We start from the raw sequence: 22,065 nt of genomic DNA, 5'->3' as shown, positions 1-22,065 counted from the left end.
AAAGTGCTTTCAAAATGTAATTATACCTTCCTTCATTGGTTACATATTATATAAAGTACACTTTTCTGGAAAATGAAGTCTATTTCCCTATAGGACAGAGGCCTGGGCAAAAGAGCCAGAACCTCTCTCTCAAAAAAAAAAAAAAAAAAGGATGTCAATAATAATACTAGTTAATTTTACTAAGAATTGGGTATTAGGAAGATACTAAGCTTACTGAGTGTATCACCAAAACAACCTTAAGATAGAGGCATATTATAACTCCATTTTAGAGTAGAAGCTTAGAAAGACTAAATAACTCACCTTGGTCCCATGGCTAGTAAGTGGTAAAGCTAAGATTTGGGATTTGACTCCTATTTCAAGGGCCACTGCTCTTAATCACTTCACATTGTCTCGTGTACTGGATACAACAAACTTAGAAATAAGAATCAGCAAGAACCTCTAACCAACCTCTATTTCGTTTCCATCACCCATTCCTCAACACAGCTGTATTTCCTCAACCTTTCCCCAGATGACTTTCAATTCACTAACTTTTCCTCTTCTATCCATTTCTTCATAAATCCACTTGTTCTCCAGATCAGATGAGAAACACATCAAGAATAAACAATTTATTAAATGGACATATATTAAATAAATGTAGTAGGACATATATTAAATAAATAAGACTTTTCAACTTCACCCAGAAGGGTCCCAAGACGAGGGTCATTTTAAACAGGGACTTGGCAGCTACCAAAGATCTACCACCAACATCGTAAGAACGTAGTTAGCAGTAGACATATTTCTTTTATCCTTACAAAATGAGAATGTTTTATTCTCAGTATCTAAATATTACATAGTTCCTGGACAGTAAGCTCATGATAAAGTTACAAACCATATCAAAATGAAAAAGACACTCCTATTGCACTTCTGTTTTTTTCATAATACTTCAACCCTTTGGGGTAGTTTTCCCAAGGATGAATCAAAGTTATGCAGAGCGGCCAGGCACGGTGGCTCATTCCTGTAATCCTAGCACTTTGGGAGGCCGAGACGGGAGGACTGCCTGAGCTGAGAAGTTTGAGACCAGCCTGGGCAAAATAGCGAAACCCCATCTGTACTAAAATACAAAAAAATCAGCCAGGCGTGGTGGCGGGTGCCTGTAATCCCAGCTACTCAGAAAGCTGAGGCATGAGAATTGCTCGAACCCAGGAGGTAGAGGTTGCAGTGAGCTGAGATTGTACTACTACACTACAGCCTGGGCAACAAAACAAAACTGTCTCAAAAAAACAAAGTTAGGCAGAGGAAGACAATTCTTCACGGTCACATCAATACTCGTGTGCGAGCTAACAATGTCACAGATCCAAATCCTTCATCATCACTTTGAAGCTGCGCCAAAAACTTGGTCACCAGAGGTTCCCAGACTCCTCTGGTCAAGACAGGAGGCGAGGCAATTCCATTAGCTGTTTTTAAGTAGCCTTTTTTATGATAGTGTTTTCTACATGTAAACTTACAAGACTTACAGCTTCTTTATGCATAGGATTTTAAAATTAGCAGCTTATTTCCATTAAAATTTTGTGTCTGTCTTATAAATGCTAGTGATAACATTAGTAACATGAATTAAATGAACCACAGTGCAATTTAAATATTAATATATTATAATTAATCCTACTATATATTTTAATGTTAATATTTTATACTGAAATTAAAATATTAGCATTTTAATACTAAAATATTACATAGTAATATGATTACTACATAATCATATGTACATTACATAATCATATAATCATGATACTATATCATAGTAATCATATTACTGTGTATGTAGAGTAATATTACTATATCATAGTAATATAGGATTACTATGTAATATTTTAGTTAAAACTGTGTCAACTTACATACAATTTACTTTGGTCTTATAAATACCATAAATAAATGTACTGGCAAACTCTATGATTCTAGTCAGGATGGGCCTCTGAGGTTGAGTTCAAACTCCCATCTCATTCTTTCTAACATACAAAGAATTAGGAGAGAGAGAAAATAATAACTAATAAGTTCTGGAGACAGGGAGCTTTACTGCTTACAAGGCATATGGCACAGCTGTGCAGCTCAACTTCTCCGGATGTCCTTCTTTTTTTTTTGTTTTTTGAGACAGAGTCTCGTTCTGTCCCCCAGGCTGGAGTGCAGTGGCACGATCTCGGGTCACTGCAAGCTCAATCTCCCGGGTTCACGCCATTCTCCTGCCTCAGCCTCCTGAGTAGCTGGGACTATAGGTGCCTGCCACCGCGCCCAGCTAATTTTTTGTGTGTGTTTTTAGTAGAGACGGGGTTTCACCATGGTCTCGATTTCCTGACCTTGTGATCCGCCCGCCTCGGCCTCCCAAAGTGCTGGGATTATAGGCGTGAGCCACCGCGCCTGGCCCGGATGTCCTTGTTTATATGAAGCTAAAGCCTATCCTCCTCTAACTCTCCCCACATGTCCCATTCTCTTATACAGATCCAGCAATAGACACATTTAACCTCTTTTCCACATGATGCCCTTAAGTCTTCACTTCTTCAGGTTACACAGTCCTAGCTTCATCCACAGTTCACATTATATAAGTCAGTGTTATTTTGCCATCCCAGTGACTTATTCTGGCCTCGAGTGTATGTTTCAGAACATAAAGTGAGTAAGAATAATGAAAAAAAAAATCTATTAAGATATGTTCAAAGAGGGGAAAGCATTTAATGCTCAGATTTCTTTTCCTTTTTGGAGGAGGGAGGACAAAGGAGGTGGATAGGTACCTTTTAAGTCCTTTTGAAACATGATTCTAGGGTGAGGCTGTTTAGTCATCTAGGCTAGTATTAGCCCAGATGATCTTCAGACCCTCTGCAGATGAGGCCAAAAAGTCTTAAAAGTAAATTATTCACTCAACCATATTACCAACTTTGCTATTCTTCCTCTTTCACTATTCTGAATTATGGATCACGATTTAGTGATCCATACTACTAGCAAACTTGAGTCCTCATCTCTCCCTAGAGGACTTCTGGGACGAATTCTTTTGGGAACTATTCTTTGCCCTAGTTCACCCTCGGTCACCACCCAAAACTTAGCACCACACTCCATGCCTTTCCTTTCTCCCTTCCCACCATGTCTTTCAACTTTCCAAATCCACCCTCTTCCCTTCTAAGCTTTCCTCCTGAGGCCCCTGAAGCAAAAAGCCTGAAACCCAGCTCCCCACAAAAGACATTGCCTCTTTTTAGAACTCTCTCAATTTCTTTGGTGGGGCTGACCTTCCCTCGGCCTCCATACTCTCCAATTCCAGGGCATGATCTTCCACCACACGGTAAAACTCTGGCTCTTCCGAGGCATATTTCATTCCCTGGTTATATTAATAGTTTGTAATCAGGCTAGAAATTTCTTGAGAAATTGTTTTAGTCACTACTGGACCTGACCCCAAGTCGAACGCAAATATTTCTGAATTAATATTAATGAATTAATGCTGAAAAACTCAACAAGTATTTGTTGAGTGAATAAATTATACCCATATTCACTCCAGGGAAGAAAATAATCTTTGAGATTCTCACTGTATATCTGAAGAAAACTCTTCCCATCTTTATGTTTTCTAGAGGACCTAAGAATGAAGGGCTCTGCTTACCCAACTCTTGGCATGGGGTCATGAAGCAAGATTTTCCTGTAGTTACTGAGGTCTGGGTTACCTCCTAGGCACAGCTCCAAGCTGTCATCCTACTTATAATATTATGTATTTCTATTGCATTCACTGTGTATTAACTGTCTTCCACACTGGATATGTGGTCCCAAAGCCCTCTTAACCCCTTAAGATTACACCTGCCTGGAGACCATATTATACATTACATAATATTTATCACTTTTTATGTTTTTTCCCAGTGCCAAGCAAGGAGCTGAGATGAATAAAAATCAATATTCCTATATCACAGTTTTGTTGTTGCTAATATTAGGATGTGCCCTCTTGCAAAGAAGTATTTACAACTATATTATACATCAATAGTGCCACATAGGTTTTCAATGATTAGAGTTCACATTTTATTTTTATAATTTTTCTTTTGCCTAATAATGCTTAGTCATCTTAAGAACATATTTCTTAGAAGCAGTTTAGTTCTTTATAATGTAGATAAAAGTCTATAGCTCTCCTGAGTGATTCACTTTTAAACGTTTTATTAAAGTCTGTTTTCTCACAACGCTTGTTTAGGCAAAACAAAGTCAATCTCTAAACCCTTTGTTCTGGGCACATTACTCCTATTATGCCTTTTCTGGTTAATAATAATAACTATTGTTTATTACTGAGTTTTGATTTAATTTGTAAAAATCTACCATCTCAATTTACCTTGATAAGATTTTGAACAAAGAAATGAGGAATATCAAGATCAGAGTGTATTTATATGCTATTTTTCTCCAAGGAAGAGGAAAGTGAATTAATAGGAATGAGGGTTTTTAAAAGGTGGATGTTTTATTTGCTGCTACTTCTAACACCTCAGAATCATGGTAAAAGACAAAGTTTGATGGTTACTTTTATTGTTAAACTGAAAGATTTCCTTGCCGCTGACAAACTGAATACCAAGTGCTTGACAAATTACCCCACTTAATCCTAGTCTTGTGTGAGGCATGTTATGATCACTCCCATTTAAGTGACAGAAAAACAAGGCTGGCTTTTGTCTTCCAGCTCAAAGGAGGCCAAGGTGCAACTTTCTTTGGTCGTCCTGAATCTGATTCATCTGACACCAGCTGCCTCCACCATGCTTCTGAAGTCTGACCCCAATGACATCAGAGTCTGTACGTGAGGTGCACCGGGGGGGAAGTCAGTGCCATGTCTGCACTGGCTCCCAAGATCAGCCCCCTGGGTCTGTCTCCCAGAAAGGTTGGTGATGACATTGCCAAGGCAACTGGTGACTGGAAGGGTCTAAGGATTACAGTGAAACTGACCGTTCAGAACAGACAGGCCCAGATTGAGGTGGTACCTTCTTCTTCTGCCCTGATCATCAAAACCCTCAAGGAATCACCAAGTGACAGAAAGAAACAGAAAAACATTAAATAGAGTGGAAATATCACTTTTAATGAGATTGTTAACATTGCTCGACAGATGCAGCACCAATCTTTAGCCAGAGAACTCTCTGGAACTATTAAAGAGCTCCTGGGGACTGCCCAGTCTGTGGTCTGCAATGTTGACGGCCACCCCCTCATGACATCATGGATGACATCAACAGTGGTGTGGTGGAACACCCAACTAGTTAAGAAGCACGAAGGAAAAATTTCCATAAAGGATCATTTGACAAGTCTGAACTTATCCAAAGTTATACAAGTGAATCGTAGGGTCAGAGTTTCAATCCTGTTCTATGGAAATCAAAGCTGAAGTTCACTCCAGAACATGAGCCTCTTCTCTGTTAGGCACTGAATTCTCCATCCTGAAGTCTATATATTGCTTTAATTTGAACACAATTTTCTATTTTCATTCTCTGCAACTTCTTGCAGTTCAGTTATCAGTATGGCCTACCATCAGTATTTATAAGAGGAGCAGGATCAAGTCTTTCTGAAAGTTGCTCACTTCTTTAACCTGCTTCTCTATCTTATCTAATATTAACTTTTAAATGAAAAATCCTGTTCTGTTCATCATCAACATTACCATGAGGTCTAAAACAAAAACCCATCCAACTGAAGCTACATAACAGCTGGCTAATATACCAAAGGTCTTAACATGAACCAGTAAAATCTCACAGAAAGAAACCAGAATTCATTTTGGTGTAATTACTCTAGAATGTTTTGATTTAAATAAATGCTTATCTTAAAGGATGCCTAAAAATAAATAAATGTGAAGACTGCTTTAAGAAATATAAACCTGCTCACATATCACAAATGACAATAGTTTTGAGGGTTTGGGGTTCTCTTCAGTAATGTGTTCTTTGAGACGGAATGTCCAGGCTGGAGTCCAACGGCGCAATCTCGGCTCACTGCAACCTCCACCTCCCAGGTTCAAGTGATTCTCCTGCCTCAGCCTCCTGAGTAGCTGGGATTACAGGCACTCGCCACCATGCCCAGCTAATTTTTTTGTATTTTTAGTAGAGACAGGGTTTCGCCATGTTGGCCAGGCTGGTCTCAAACTCCTGACCTCAGGTGATCCGCCTACCTCTGCCTCCAAAAGTGCTGGGATTACAGGTGTGAGCCACTATGTCCAGCCAGTAATGCATTCTTTTTAACAGCAGCATAATACTCCACTAGGTGGGTGAGCTATGATTTAAACAGTCCCCTTTTTGATGGATGTGTATGTTCTTTTCCATTTTTGCTATCATATGTGAAACAGCAATTTAAGCCTTTACACACACAGTTTTGCACACCTGAGTATATCCACGGGAGAAGTTCCTGGTAGATGGAACTGCATTCCACGTAGCATTTGCCTATCAGTTGACAAGTCTCTGAACTAGGACAGATATAAATCCAGTGTGTAGACAGTATTTAGTCACTGCTCTTCTTGTTATCTGGCAGCAGATGAGTTAACTAATTCCCCAAACCAACCTATCCATTAAGGACAGACCAGGGGGTAGTCTTTGTAACCATAACCCTGAGCCATAACCCTACGTCACCCTATTATTAGACTAGGGTTCCCTAGAAGCAAACTGGAAAAGTAAAAGTGGCTAGTCTCACCCAACCTCTTTGTTACAGAGTCCCAGTGAAAAGCAGGGATTTAGATACCCCACTTCCCAGGTTGTCATTCAATTCTGTAAAAGAAAAACCAGCCTATCAGAAATAGCCCATTTCCAAGAGACAGAGACAGGTCTCCCATCTGACCTCCCTGAGTGAGGTCTCAGAGTTCCTTTGAATATATTACACTCAGGGCACAGCAGTACCAACCAAGGAAAGAGATCCTGGCAAGATAAATCACACTCTCCATCCCACATCCCCTTCAAAAAACCAAATGCCAAAGAGTTGATGCTCCAGTTCTTCTAATTATTTCACTATTCTTCTCTCTAGAAGGAACCCATCCACAGATCATTACTTACAAAATCATAAATAAGGATTTTGTAAGTAAGAATGCTTTTAGTTTAACCAAAAATCCAGATGGATAGAAGGATAAATATATAAACTATAAAGAATTGGTCACATCTCTCTTTCAGAAAAGACTCAGAGGCGGGGCGCGGTGGCTCACACCTGTAATCCCAGCACTTTGGGAGGCTGAGGCAGGCGGATCACAAGGTCAGGAGATCGAGACCATGGTGAAACCCCGTCTCTACTAAAAATACAAAAGATTAGCCGGGCGCAGTGGCGGGCGCCTGTAGTCCCAACTACCCGGGAGGCTGAGGCAGGAGAATGGCTTGAACCCAGGAGGCGGAGCTTGCAGTGAGCCGAGATCACGCCACTGCACTCCAGCCTGGTGGACAGAGCGAGACTCCGTCTAAAAAAAAAAAAAAAAAGAAAAGAAAAGAAAAGACTCAGAAAGCTATTCAAAGGGAGGAAATGTTTCTCTTCTACTTGGCTAATTTGAATAATATTCTGATATACAGTTTTCATTACATTTACTCCTACGTGAAGATGAACTGAGCAACAAGAAAAATCCACATTATTAAGTCATTCAGAACAGAGCTCTCAGTTACTATAATACAGGCAACAGGGAAAGTACCAAAGATTAAGGGACGAGCCAACACTGCCAGTGTCTCCCCTTGTTGAAAAAGCACCAAGATACCCCAGATGCATTCACTTAAAAGAAATGTGATTGCTTACCTGCTTCTCTTTCTTCTGTATTTTCATTTTCATCTATTGAGGAAGATTATTTCTGTAAAACATTTTTAAAAAGGCAAAGATTATGATAAAACCCAAAATAAAACATTTTCAACATCTCCAGATTAACTGTAACACACAAGGAAAACAAACAGGGGATTACTTCTGCAGAACATTTATGTCCAACAACCCCCAGAGCCCTAAGTGTAGACCTAATTAGATCTAACTCTATTAGACCCTAATTTATTGCACCCAATAAAATGAGGTCAAAAGGATATTGTCTTTGTAGATTAAATCAGTTATAAAAGATGCTGGCATGTATGAAAGTTAGTGGTAACTAATAAAGGAACAAAAACAATAACATGCCTTCATTGAGGGGTATTAGGAGATGGGGAGGAAATAAGGTAAGCCCTCATCCCTTTTGGAAGAAAACAATCAATGATGTCTATAATTGATAAATCAAGAAATAGAAATATAGACAATAAAAAAGAGCTAAGAGTTCAATGCAATTCTCTCTAAGGAGACAGGATTTGGTATATTATTTGATGTTTTAAACCATGTGCATTTATCACTTGAAAAAATAATTTCATTGCAATACTTCATACGATTTTTTTTAAAGGACTGATTTTATTCTACCCAGGACTTAAGCCCCCATCCCCGCTGCAACCATAATGTCCTTGATGACACTGCACTTCTCATAAATGACTTGTGAACACCATAAAAGCCCATGTGTTGGGGCATCTCAGGGAAAAGAACAAACCCTAGTCCAGGAAACCTAGAATTTGGGGCTGCCAGCATCACTAACTAGTACTACTGCTTCAGATCTGAAGCTCTTAACCTTCCCCATATACAAACAATACAAGGATCATAGTATCTCAGGCTTCTGGTTCTAGCCGGGATATAAACACTACTTCCTATTTTTTGTTGACTTTGATTTCCTGGTCATCCCACACAGCTACAAAACACCACTCACTCAGAAAACCAAATTACCCTTAAGTTTCCTAATTATTTCTCATATCCAAATGAATGGGATATGTAGGCATTAAGTATTAATACAGCTTTTAAGATTAGAGCTTTAAGATTAAAGTGAGATAAGTATTTGAGGTGGTAGATATGTTAGTTTGACTTAATTATTCCACATTGTATTCATAAATGATGACATCACTCTCTACCCCATAAATATATACTACCATAATTTGTCAATTTGCAATTTAAAAAAGATTAAAGTGGGTTCCAATTCTAAGTGAGTTCGTGGCATGCTGGATGCACACAGAAAAATGAAAGACATGATTCCAATCATCCTTGGGACTGCAATTACGGTTTATCATTTTAATGTCTGTCAATTTAGATTCTTTTTCTCTGAGAGTTAGAGAGGATTTTCTATTAAAAGAACCACAAAATGCCATGGAATCTGTCCTAGGGAGACATATCTACCAATGTACTGCTGTTTGCAAAGAGTGCAGTGGCCAAGGAGGTAAGTAGCTCGAAAGCAGGCATGGTCAGGTGCTAAGGGGAAGGGGACGAGGGCAGAGACTAACTGGCTAAATCAGGGAAAGGCAAGGCCGGGCGCAGTGGCTCAAGCCTGTAATCCCAGCACTTTGGGAGGCCGAGACGGGCGGATCACGAGGTCAGGAGATCGAGACCATCCTGGCTAACACGGTGAAACCCCGTCTCTACTAAAAATACAAAAACTAGCCGGGCGAGGTGGCGGGCGCCTGTAGTCCCAGCTACTCCGGAGGCTGAGGCAGGAGAATGGCCTAAACCCGGGAGGCGGAGCTTGCAGTGAGCTGAGATCCGGCCACTGCACTCCAGTCCGGGCGACAAAGCGAGACTCCGCCTCAAAAAAAAAAAAAAAAAAAAATCAGGGAAAGGCAAGTCCGTAAATGGTGCTTCTAAGAATCAATGCAAGGGTTAGTGTTTGATAGGACAATTATTTACCTGAAGAAGCCATAAATTCCAGATAAATGGTAAGTGCTCTGAACCAAGGCAGTTAAAATTAAAAAAAAAAAAAAATTATCTCCTAAGCTTCATTACAGTGGAGTCAGTTCTAGGTAAACTATGTTACCACAAGTTTATCTCCTTTATCTCTATTCTTTAAATTATCAGATCCCAGAAAAGTGACATTCTCAACCATCACAAACTGCCACAAAGTCAAAAATAAAGAAGTTTGGGGGAAAATTCCAGCTAATAAAAAAGGCTATTATCAATATTATCAATAACAAGACATATGTGTAGAAAGTAAAAAGTTTCTTCTTCAAAGTTCCCCTTCTTGTTAAAGAATAAATCATAAGTGTTAGAAATAATAGTTTCTTTTAAAGACTAACTTTCTTCAAAGCCTCCTTGCTTTGGGTTAATAACTCTTTGTTAGGCCCTATCCTAAGTAACTGTTGGACATGCTCATAGGCACGTTCCAGCTCACAGCCTGTGCCCATTCCTTATTTGGAAATGTTACTGCTTCCTTAAACCTTTCATAAGCAACCTCCTCTCCTTCTTTGTTCTTCCCTGCACTTACCTATTTAGGAAAGTTTTAGGCTATTAGCAAATCGGGTGTCAGTTTAAGAGTGTGAGGTTCAGCTCCAGCCAATGGATGCAGGACACAGCTGTAAGGATGATCCAAATGCACAAGGGATAAATATGTCTGCTTTCCTTTGTTCAGGTGTGCTCTGGCCATTGTTTCATCTGCGACCGAGCACCCTTTCTGCAGAGTCAAGATCGCCTTGCTGAGAGATCTTTTGTCTATGTGCTAACTTTTCTTCGTGGCACCGATTATTTCTAACCATTTTGGTATTTCTAACAATATGTCTCAAATAAAATTCTACCCAACAAAATGAAATCATTAAAAATTACAGAAAGGTCAGGTACAGTGGCTCACACCTATAATCTCAGCACTCTGGAAGGCCAAGGCAGATGGATCACTTGAACCCAGGAGTTTGTGACCAGCCTGGGCAACATGTCAAAAACTTGTCTCTACAGAAAATACAAAAATAAGCCAGGTGCGGTGGCTTCCACCTGTGGTCCCAGCTACTCGGGAGGCTGAGGTAGGAGGATCATCCGAGTCTGGAAGGTCTAATCTGCAGTGAGATCACACTACTGTACTCCAGCCTAGGTGACAGAGTGAGGCCCTGTCTCAAAAAACAAACAACACAAAACACTACAGGAAACCTCTACCAATGTTAATAAAAAATTACCTTTGTAGTGTATAAAGAACCAATACAAGTACGATGCAGCAGGGACATCAGAAAGCACAATTTCTGATTCACTACCACAAACGAGCACTGCAATAAAAATAAGCAGGGTGTATAACACTGCCAGGAATGTGGGAAAACAGGTCCTACTTATCATTGCTAATGGCACTTTTAACTGTTTCAAGCTTTCTGAAGAGCACTCGGGCAATATGCCACTAGATCTATGAATGTTTTCAATCCTTTTACAAGCCAGTTCCACTTTAAGGAATATCTCCCAAGGCCACGAGTGGGTAGGAAATGAACCTGACCCCAAGGGGAAGGTCAGAGATGAGGTGGGTGAAATGTGAAAATATCACATCAGACTTGGCCAGCCTCTGAGATGAAGACAATGTGCGTGTGAAATCTGAATGATGGCAATGTTACTGTAGAATAACTGTCTAGTTCACTGAAAGCAAACTCTGGCAAATCTCGTCAAATCATTTCTGGCATCCCAACAGTTCACAAAACACACCAGCATGCTGCCACCCAACAAGGTAACAAACATCAATAGGTGTTCAATAAGCATTTATTGACTTGTCCTTCTCCAGACGGCACCCCATAATTCATAAACACCCTTAAATTATCTCTACTTTTAAATCTTTTTAAAGGCACACATTAAAAAATGTATAAAACAATGTCATCTTTTTGTAAGGCTAAATTTTATGTGCTAGGAATAGATGACTAGTTACACCCTAAAGCTTGTACTTCTGCACAATGCTGGAAATGGCCCTACAGTCTCTGCTGCCATCACTCAGAAGTTCTGACTAGATCCTTCTGGCTCAATAAAGAACAAATCAAAAAGTAATTTCAGGGTCTCAATACTTAATCAGAAACATAATATAGGTAATTCTACAGACAATTCTGTGTGGGCAAACCAGAAAACCTGTCAACAGCGGAAAATATCAAGTGTATAACTTCTGAATTGGGGAAACTGGTGGGAAGCTACTGGGACTCCCACTCTCCTTGCTGCAGTAGGTATGAGTGCTTTTGTAGGAGTGCGGCATTTAATTACCTTCACAAGAAGGTAAGCTGCTAATGATGTAAAAACAAACAACATAAAAGCTCCCATTCCTTCTTACACTCACCCATCTAAGGATGCTCCTATTAAGAAAAATGGGTGCCAAGTTTCAATAAGAACATTTTTAAAGTTTTCTTTTTTTTTAATTACTATTTCTCTCTGGTCCAAAAATTCCACAACAGTGCCTGTGCCATTTCCAAGTTCCTCAGAGCTGTGTAATGGTAAGTTTTTAAAAATAACAAAATATCAGGTTGGCCCTATTCAACCATTTATTCACAGAAATGATTTAAATTCACTATACCTTGAGAACTCTGCCATCCTAACAATCCCTGCTCAGTTCATTACGAGAGTGTGTGTTTTTGCAAACACAAACAAGTGCATACCCAGCAGACCCCTACCAAGGTCCTTCATATTCACAGAAGACGAGACTAGACACAACTGAACACAGTAACAATGGAGAATTTTGCTGTTAACAGGCCCCTACCCTTCACCACTCTATCAGGCACTTTGAGACGCAGTATGTGGGAAGCAACTCTAAACCTCAAAGTTTCCACAATGAACATGTATTTTTATAATCTACTCATGCCCATCCTCAACCTTGAGATTGTTTCCTATGAACCACTCTAACAATAGCAGGCATAAATAGGGTAATCCCACATGGTTATACTGTGGGGATTTTAGGAATAGGAATAAGGACACAGAGAGTAACTGATCTGGGAAGAGTGAGATAATCAAGAAAGCGGAGATGTCTTAAGGAATGCCACCTGCCTTAAATTCCGGCCCAAACACCTCTTATCAAGACTCCTGACCCCGGAGGCAGTCCAATGGATAAGAAATTCCCCAACTTCCCATTTCCCCACCTTACTACCCTCCACGCCTATAAACTGGACACATGTACCTATCTCTACTGCGGGGTGTGAGCAGTCTACAGGAGGTACTTTAATAGCAAGGGTCTGAAGTACCAGAAAGCAGTTTGGATCTGGGCTGTGATGATGACGAGACATGTGAAACCTCTTCCAGACTTTGTTTCCTCCCTGTAAAATGCTGACAACGTATGCCTCAGAGGGCCTTAGGAGAATGAAAAGGGATAACAATCTATGGCATCTGTCACATGGTGAAGACTAGTTATAGGCAGCCATTTGTGCTACTTGTCCTTAAGGTCATCCCTCCAGTGTCACAGCAAGAAGATGTAAATGACAAAGAAGATGTTTTAATGATGCAAAAACAAACAATATAAAAGCTCCCATTCCTTCTTACACTCACCCATCTAAGGATGCTCCTATTAAGAAAAATGGGGACCAGGTTTCAATTAGAACATTTTGAAAGTTTTCTTAAACTACTCTCTCTCTCTCTCCAGTTCAAAAATTCTGCAACAGTGCCTCATCTCCTGGGGACAACTAACCTTTCCATCGGTATTTGAGATCCACCCTCTCTCCCCCTACTCAGTCACCTCAGTCTCTTGATTACCTCCCAGTTACTCTTTCCTCATTTCATTCAGGACTCTCCTCAAATATCACCTTAGCAGCAACACCTTCCCTAACCACCCTACAGAAAACAGCGTCCCCCACCTCCCACCCACCACCACTCTGTTATTCTCCTATTTCAATCTCATTTTCCTCCAGGTCCTTATTACTCCCTGATATTATATTATAGTAAGACCTTACTAAAGGTCCAGACTCTTGGAAAAAGCTATGACTTTCAGTGAAACAACAACTTTAAGTGAAACAACTTAAGCCAGGTCCTGTAATCAACATCATTTCATTACAATGTTGATGAGAAAAAAATTAGTTTCCTTACATGCTGTTTTGCTTAAAGTGAGGACTTCCTATGTATCTATTTGGTTTTAAGCTTATTGCCTGTTCCTGACACACACACAGAGTAAACTTTGTCTTGTTCATGCTATACTCCCTGAGTCTGGAATAGGATTGAGCTCCTAGCACGTGAGCAATAAGCATTCTTTGAATGGAAGAATCATTTCTTCTCCCTAAGTTATCACTAAATGTCTCCCTTTGTATAGCTTTCCTCCTCTCAATAAAGAAACAGGTTTAATTCTATCTCAAAACAGTAACAACATGAACAAATCCTCTACACACCTGAAAGTTCACTTCCTCCCATATTACTTCCCTAAAGCCGTTCTTGACAATCACTCCCTAGTTACCAAATCTAACGGCCATTTTTAGGCTTTGAGTGCTTTGTAGCATTTTAAACTATGGATCATTTCCTCTTCTTAAAATTCTCATCTCACTGGTTTCTTGATCCCTGTGATTGCAGGCTTCTAGGCTCAGCTTCCTCCCCAGAATCCTCCTATTATAAAACCCAATCCTTAAATATCACTGTTCCCAGGGTTCAATGCTGGCAATACCAGAAAGGCTCCCTGAGTTTTCTACTCAACTCCCCAACTTCATCTCTTCGCACAATGACCACTGCACATTTGCAAATCCAAGCCCTCCTCTTGACCTCTATGTGGCTATAACCACATCCTGGCCAGTTCCTGAGACATTGCACAGGTACCACCAAAAAACCCCACAAATCTTCCAAAACGAAACTCACACATACCTTTACACACACATACACACATACATACACACACACACACACGCTCTCTCTCTCTCACCTGCTCCTGTGTTCCCCATCAGAGCTTAATGTCCTGCGACCTGCCATGCCACCCAGCCCAGAATTGAGTCATCCTTGATTCCTTCCCTTTCCCATAACTCCTTTAATTCCAGAATCCCTTGGTTCCTCTCCAGTCGACTCTGGTTTATTCCCATTATTTTTTTGTTGTCATTTTTGCCTGAAACAGCTTCTTAAGTGTTTCTCTATTTTCCATGTCTCCTACCCTCACCCCCATTACCCTCATTGCTACCAACAGTATGTTTTCCTAAAGTGCAAACAAAATCCGACGCTATCTCTTCAGTGGGTATTGTGTCTTAAAACAAAATAAAAACATACTCCTCATAGCAAAGAGCCCTGCATAAGTGATGTGGCCTCTGGTTCTTGTGTACTGCTCTGACATTATTTTCCAACATTCATCCAACTATACTGAACACCTGTGGGTTCCGATTCCTGCCCTGCTCATTCAGGTCTTGTTCAGGCCCTGCCTCACGTGGTCTCATCCTTCAAAATTCATATCTGGTGTCATGTTCTCTGGGATGTCGTCCCTGAACTGCCTAAATTGCATAATCATCTTGTGATAGGCACTAAACTAAAGCAGCTGTATCACCAGGTTATTACAATCTTTTACCTGTCTGTGCGTGCCAGCAGCTGCGGAGTGCCCAAGCACCTTCCGGGGAGGAACCCTGTTCTGCAGTATAGCACTTAGTGCCTGACATTTGGACACTTCAGTGATTAGCTGTGGAATGAGTAAGTGACTTAATGGGAAAGCTGTGTTTACCGAAAATGTTTTCAACTCCTCCTTTCAATGTAACTAGCGACCTCTTTTTTTTTCTCTTAATCCAATCAAATTTCTCAGTATTCTTCCTTCACACCTTTCAAATACATGTACTCAGCTTAAGAATTCAATAAAAATATAAAGCCTAAACCAAAAAAACCAGTCCCCGATTCTACTCCCCAGTCCTGATTCACTATTCTCAGATGCAATCATTTGAACCTCAGCTGTTCCTTCTGCTCCTTTCCATTCTACTTTAAATAACATGGTTATTACTGCTATTACATTTTTTTTTCAATTTTAGGCATTATTTTATTTGCTTCTTCCTATGGAACAGGAGTCAGCAAGTATTTTTATAAAAAGGCCAGATAATAAATATTTTAGGCTTTGTAGGCCACATGGTCTCAGTTGCAGCTACTCAACTCTGCTGTGATGCAAAAGGAGCCACAGACAAATATGCAAACAAATGGGTATGGCTGTGTTCCAATAAAATTTTTTTCAAAAACAGGAAGTCCCCCTACTATGGAAGATGAAGTGTTATCTTCCCAATGTAGTTATTATCACCCTTATTTATTAACTCAACATTCAATTCACAGCTAAGCCATGAACTATACTTTGCTAAAACTTTGTGTAATTTTTTCCCTGAAGATAGTAACTATCTCATTTTAAAATTTGCATGGTTTTCTATGAATCACTAACTTCTCATGAAATGCTCCTCTAAAACCTTGAAACTCCTTTCAATCTAAGCTCAAAATTCTTCTCTTGGGTCATTATAGGTAGAGTCCTCCATTAGGAGTCCTTCATCATTGTCTCTTATCTGCCTCCTGGGACTTCCCATCACCATCCTCCCAGAGATTCACTCCCTCAGTCTCTCTCCATGGTGGACTCCGAGGTTTCTCCTCTCCAGGTTTACACTCTCATTTTGGTGAAGCACATCTAGTAATGCTCTAGAAAATCCTAAAAATGAGATATAAGTTTTTGAGACCTTCATGTCTGAAAATGTTTCTATTCTACCTGGATGGACTGGTGGGTTGCAAATCACAGGCTGGAGGTCGATTTCTCCTTGGAATTTTGAGAGCACTACTCCATTGTTCTGTTCCTTCCACCACTTATGTTGAAGAATCTGAACAATTCTGATTTCTGCCCATTTGTACGTGACAATCTCTTCCTTTTTGGAAAGCTTTTAGAATCATCTTTTCAAAATATGTGCCTTGGGGCTATTTTCACCCATGAGGTTAGGTACCTGTGGATTCTTTCACAATCTGGAAACTGTCAGATTTTTCAGTTCTGACAATTCCTCTGGTATTATTTCTTCATAATTCCCTCCCTATTCTTTTCTTTTAATGGAACTCATTTTATTATTTGAATGATGGACCATCTGAGCTGTACCTCTTAATTTTCTGTCTCATTTAAAACAGAAAAAAAACTCTTTATGTTCTACTTTCTGAGAAGTTTCCTCAACTTTCTCTTTCAACCCTTCTTTTTTCTTTATAGCTAATATGTTTTCAACAGTCAATAATTCTTTTTTGAGTGTGCTCTGATATTTTATTTTTATAGTCTCCTAAACTCATGTCAACTAACCAACAACAGAAGGGTATTCAAATGACAAATGGTTACTCTTTTCTTTCAAAGATGACCTTGTGGTCCAGTGGAAACATTTCTGCACAACCAGAATACTCAAACTAAGAAGGAAAGGCTTCTGTAACAATTTTAAGGATTTCTCATATATTCAAGCTCTGGCTGAGAAAGTATTTTTGCCTTAAAGGTGACAGAGCAGCAAAATATACTGAGGGTTTGATTTTTTTTTTTTTTGTATCTATGAATTCTTTTAGATGCCCAAAAGTTTTCTTTGAAACATACGGCAATTTGTAAAGTAGATCAACTTCTGTGAAAATTTATCTTTTGCATGTAAGTCAGGCCAAATAAAGTCTGTATAGGCGAATTCCTGACGTTCTCTACTACAGGCAGCGAAAACCTATCACCTTAAACTCAAGACTGCATATCAAAAAGTATCCATATCTGTCAGATTAAAAGAGGGCCATAAGGAGAGGGACCATATCTATTATGACTACTGTCTAATTAATATTAGCATAGTATTTGATAAATTAGTAAATATACTAATAGTATATAGGGATTTATCAATAGTGGGTCAAAAGAGAAGGATCACACACACAGCTATAAAGTTTGGACGAAAAATCCATCTCTCCAAAAATGTGAACACTTAACTTAAAATATCTGCCAAATATTACTTGTGAGAAGGCACTAGTACTGTCATCACTTCCAAAGTGAGAAAGCTCTGTGCTTGGCTAGTCTGAAAGGATGCATTACCATCATTAATATTAAGACTCTACTCCTCAAAAAAAGTGTTTTAAACATTCAATGAATTAATTCTGAAGTAAAAGCTCTGTTACCTTGCATGTGGGTAATATAAGCCAAAAGGCAAATCAACAGTAGTGATTTCAATCCTTGTCTGTGAGGAGATGACAAAAATCAGTAGTAAGAGTGACAACAACTTCCTAAGAAACTCTCACTACTGAACCAAGAGTATTAGGAAAGTCCATTCTGAGAAACTTCCTGTGGGCCAACTGCTGAATAACAAGACTTTTACTCACTGAATGAATCTCCTCTGACTATTCAAACTAATTACTATTAACTTGAAGTAGTATCTTATGTTGCTATAATTCCTGTAATCTATTCAAACTAATTACTATTAACTTGAAGTAGTATCTTATGTTGCTATAATTCCTATAATCTGTTTTACCTGAGATGATATAAAGGTATAAACTAAGGAAGCTTTCTATAGTCCAGAAATACTTCAATACCGCATTCACACAATCAGAACTGAATGGGATCTCGGAGGTCACATGGCCAAACTCTTTGATTTTCATGATGAGTGAGGCACATTCACACAATTCAAGAAGAGAAATACCAACTCCAGTTCATCTTCGTTGGTCAGAAAAAAATCATTTCTAAATCCTAATCTGCTAATAAAAATCAGTTAGCTTGATTAGAATTACTATTAAGAAGAGCAGTAGAAGCAAGTAGCCAGGCCCTTCTAGAGCTATCATATATCACATTGTAAGGTAAAATCTGACTGTACTTTTTTGTTGTTGTTGGACCCTATGCCATACTGTCAATTGACCCAGATCAGGAATGAACACAGCTGTGAACACAGGCTGAATAAACCAATTTCTTGACAGCCAAGCCCATTCAAGCTTCAGAGCCCTGAAAATTCAAGTTATAATCTTATGGGGGAAGACAAAGGATTTTACAAACAACACTCACATATTAAGTCTCAAGAGGCCTCACCAGCAACACAAGACCTTTTCACTTATCACATTTTAATGCCTTTTGGGGTAGAACAACACTACCTGTAGACTTGGGAGTGAAGATATCTAGGTTCTGAACACAAGGGATGTGTGATTTGGGCAATTTATTTGATCTCCCTGGGTCTCCGTTTCTTCATTTACAGACCTGGTACAAAAGCCAATCATATAAGACTGACACATGGGCTAAAAACAAGAAGTTATTCTGTCAACACTGAAATGAGACACCATCTACAAAATAGCTTAAACATGTTTTGGGGCACTAAAAATGATCTAGATGACATTTTCTCTTCTCGTTTTCCAAAATAGCAGATAAGAAACAAAAAACTCACAACTCCCAATGTAAACTCCCTCTTGGGGGTATTTTAAAAACAGAGTTATAAAAAAAAACACACCACTTATACACACAACATGGATGAATCTCCAATGCATTATGCTGAGTGAAAGAAGACAAACTGAAAAGTCTATATACTGTATGATTTCATTTATATGACATTCAAGAAAAGGTAAAATTGTAGGAACAAAAAACATAACAGTGGTTGGGGTTGGGGACAGGAGAGGGTCAACTATAAAGAGAATTTTAGGGATGATGGAACTGTTCTATATCTTTACTGTGATGTTCGTTACACAACGGTATGCATTTGCTGGAACTGAAAGAATTCTTCACCAGAAAGAGGACATTTTTCTGTGTGAAAAAAGTTAACAGTTTTTTAAAAAATCTTATTTAAAGAATATGTTAATCCAAAGTTAATGAGTAATTCAACTAAATTGTTTTCTAAACACCTAACATGTACAATGGGTGACCAACAGGTGAAGAGGAATCAGCAAAGGCAGGTGAAGTTTGGGGCTGGAGATAAGTGATAGAGAGAGACTCTCAAAATGCCTGGCTAGGCAGTCTGAATTGAATCTTTTATGTAATGGAGAGCCATTAATTGAAGATTTCTGAGAAAAGGACAAAAATTATCAAAGTTTGTTTGATATAAAGATTCATCAGGTAGGACTACGTAGGGCAGGCTTGGGGTCCAAGAAGACCAGCAAGTCATACCCAGGTAGAAGTAACAGTAAACAGCAGGCGCGCAAATAAAACAGAAGAGAAGCCACGGAGTCCAAGAAAATGAAGATAACGGATTTTTTTTTGGAGACGGAATCTCACTCTTGTCACCCAGGCTGGAGTGCAGTGGCACGATCTCAGTTCACTGCAACCTCTACCTCTCAGATTCAAGCAATTCTCTGCCTCAGCCTCCTGAGTAGCTGGGATAACAGGTGCCCACCACCATACCCAGCTAATTTTTGTATTTTTAGTAGAGATGGGTTTTCACCATGTTGGTCAGGCTGGTCTTGAACTCCTGACCTCATGACCTACCCACCTCGGCCCCCCAAAGTGCTGGGATTACAGGCATAAGGCACCGTGCCCAGCTGGATTCTTTTTCAGTGGTCTAAAATGGTAGAATGCTGGTATTGGCAAGAGACATCAGGGCATGAGAAAGACGTAACTTTTGGAAAAGTAGATGGATGAGTTCTATTACAGACAGGCTAAGTTTGAAGGAACAGTGAAGACTGAGTCACAGTGAGGAGGAAGAATCCAAGGCTCAGAAAATGTAATCCTTTTATCTTAAGATAACGAAACTTAGGGTGGGAGTTGTCAAATGATCTGCCCAAAGCTTCACATTGACTCAGAAGTATAAGAATTAGATTTCTTGAATTCCAATTCACCTACCTTAATACTACATCAAGCTGCCTTGTAGAGAAATGAAAATAATAAAGTGAGAGATCAGGACTGGAAATGTTCTATTTGGGGCACTCAGAGAGTGGGCAGAGGTTGGAAAGGTATTCTACGAATAAATTACAACAGTCTGGAAGTGCAGCAGTAAAGATGAAATGAAATTAACAAAGGCGGACCAATGATAAATATCATTCCATGGAAAGTGGGAGAACAAGTACAAAGAGAATACTAACTTTTCTAGCCTGGAAGACTGGGAAGATGATATTAGTACCATTAAAAGGGAAAAACAGTCAATGGGAAGAGCTGGTTCCATGGACTAAGACAACGCATTTGGTTTTAGACACGGTGACCTTGCTGACATCCATGAGAAGCAGTTCTCAATAATGGCTGAACCACACTAAAAAAAATTCACTCCCATCTCCAAAAGATTCAAATTTAATTGGTCTGAGGTGAGACCCCACATAATTTTTTAAACTCTCTCAGATGATTCTAACAGACAGCCAGGTTGGAGGACCTCTACCCTGGAAAAAGACCTGAGCTGAAACTCAACCGTGCAATCACTATGCCATGCACTTTCCCTGACAGACTGCATTTTCTAGTACTTATTACACAGTAGGTAGGGGGAGAAATGAAGGGGCAGTGAGACAGTGAAGGAAGGGATAACTACTAGCTTTGGGGGGAAAGGAAAAAAGTCTTCAAAGTCCCATACAATGGTTTGTGTGGTGTAAAGCCTAAAATTCAGGCCCAATATTATGTGCTGCCTTGGTATCTGAAATTGGAAAGACCTCCAATGGTCTATCCACTAGTTCCCTTCCTCACTCTGCTCCTGTGGATAAGGTCCCCTAACCAAACCACCATCCTTACTGAGGGGACCATGTGCAGTTCCTTCTTATGCCCAAGTAGAGGATCTCCATTTCTTGCCAGCCTGTAGAATTACTCATGCAAGCCAATCACATCCTTCCATGGGAACCAGGGGTCACCCCGTCCTCTTGATACTACAAAGTCTGCCTCCCACAGACCCTGGATGTTCACCCTTTTCCCAAGTACAATCCCTGTGTAGCCCTGTGTGCTGTGTGGTGTGTGGTGTCTCCTCTTGCAGGATATGAGTGTATGTGAACAATAAACTGCTGTTGATCTCATCTGCCCAGTGTTAGGTGCACTGTGCTTGGTCATCCCTGTAATCCTGTGTCAGGAATCTCACACAAATGGAGTGAATAGTAAGTAACTAAAGCAAATGGCATCATGAACAAGAGGGCCCAACTGTGACCAAGGACACATGGTTAGTTTCAACTTATTTATCTTAGCTAACTAACTAGTTCCATTATATGGTGAAGATTACATGGGACAGAACCACCAATTGCTGGTGGGCATGAACTATGGCCTACACAGCTCTTAATTGTCTTTGCTAGATGTTGTCATCTCTTCCCACCCTAAAAGGCACTTGTCCCCAAGATGAGACTCTGTTGTTAACTGTATCCTGGTGTGATGCACCATCAGGTTTGGCCTATGTGTGGTGGGTGTTCTCTGAGGTTCCTGCCTGTAAAGTGGCAACAACACAGTGCCTTAACCAGCCAGCACTTGGGTCCCCCTTATCAAGGGTCAAGCTATAACTCTTGGGTCACTGTGTCTAGCCTGATGACCATCACTGGCCACTTGGGACAGGCATACACACACTGTTTATGATTGTATAC

The 22,065-nt window shown here is 39.8% G+C and overlaps 1 protein-coding gene across 1 annotated transcript in view; it reads right to left on the bottom strand.

Annotated features, from left to right (window-relative positions):
- The window catches only part of CHD6 (chromodomain helicase DNA binding protein 6), a 219,429-nt gene that overhangs the window by 148,925 nt on the left and 48,439 nt on the right, over positions 1-22,065 (bottom strand). Inside the window, exon 2 of the mRNA XM_011929036.1 lies at positions 7,702-7,753. Coding sequence (XP_011784426.1) covers positions 7,702-7,734 — 33 coding nt within the window. The 5' untranslated portion in view covers positions 7,735-7,753. The remainder of the gene's footprint in view (positions 1-7,701; positions 7,754-22,065) is intronic.

The sequence above is a fragment of the Colobus angolensis genome, unplaced genomic scaffold, assembly GCF_000951035.1.
Source record: "Colobus angolensis palliatus isolate OR3802 unplaced genomic scaffold, Cang.pa_1.0 Scaffold8, whole genome shotgun sequence".
NCBI classification, from domain to species: domain Eukaryota; kingdom Metazoa; phylum Chordata; class Mammalia; order Primates; family Cercopithecidae; genus Colobus; species Colobus angolensis.
Note: the sequence above shows the minus strand (reverse complement) of the source record. Positions and strands in the feature narration are given on the sequence as shown.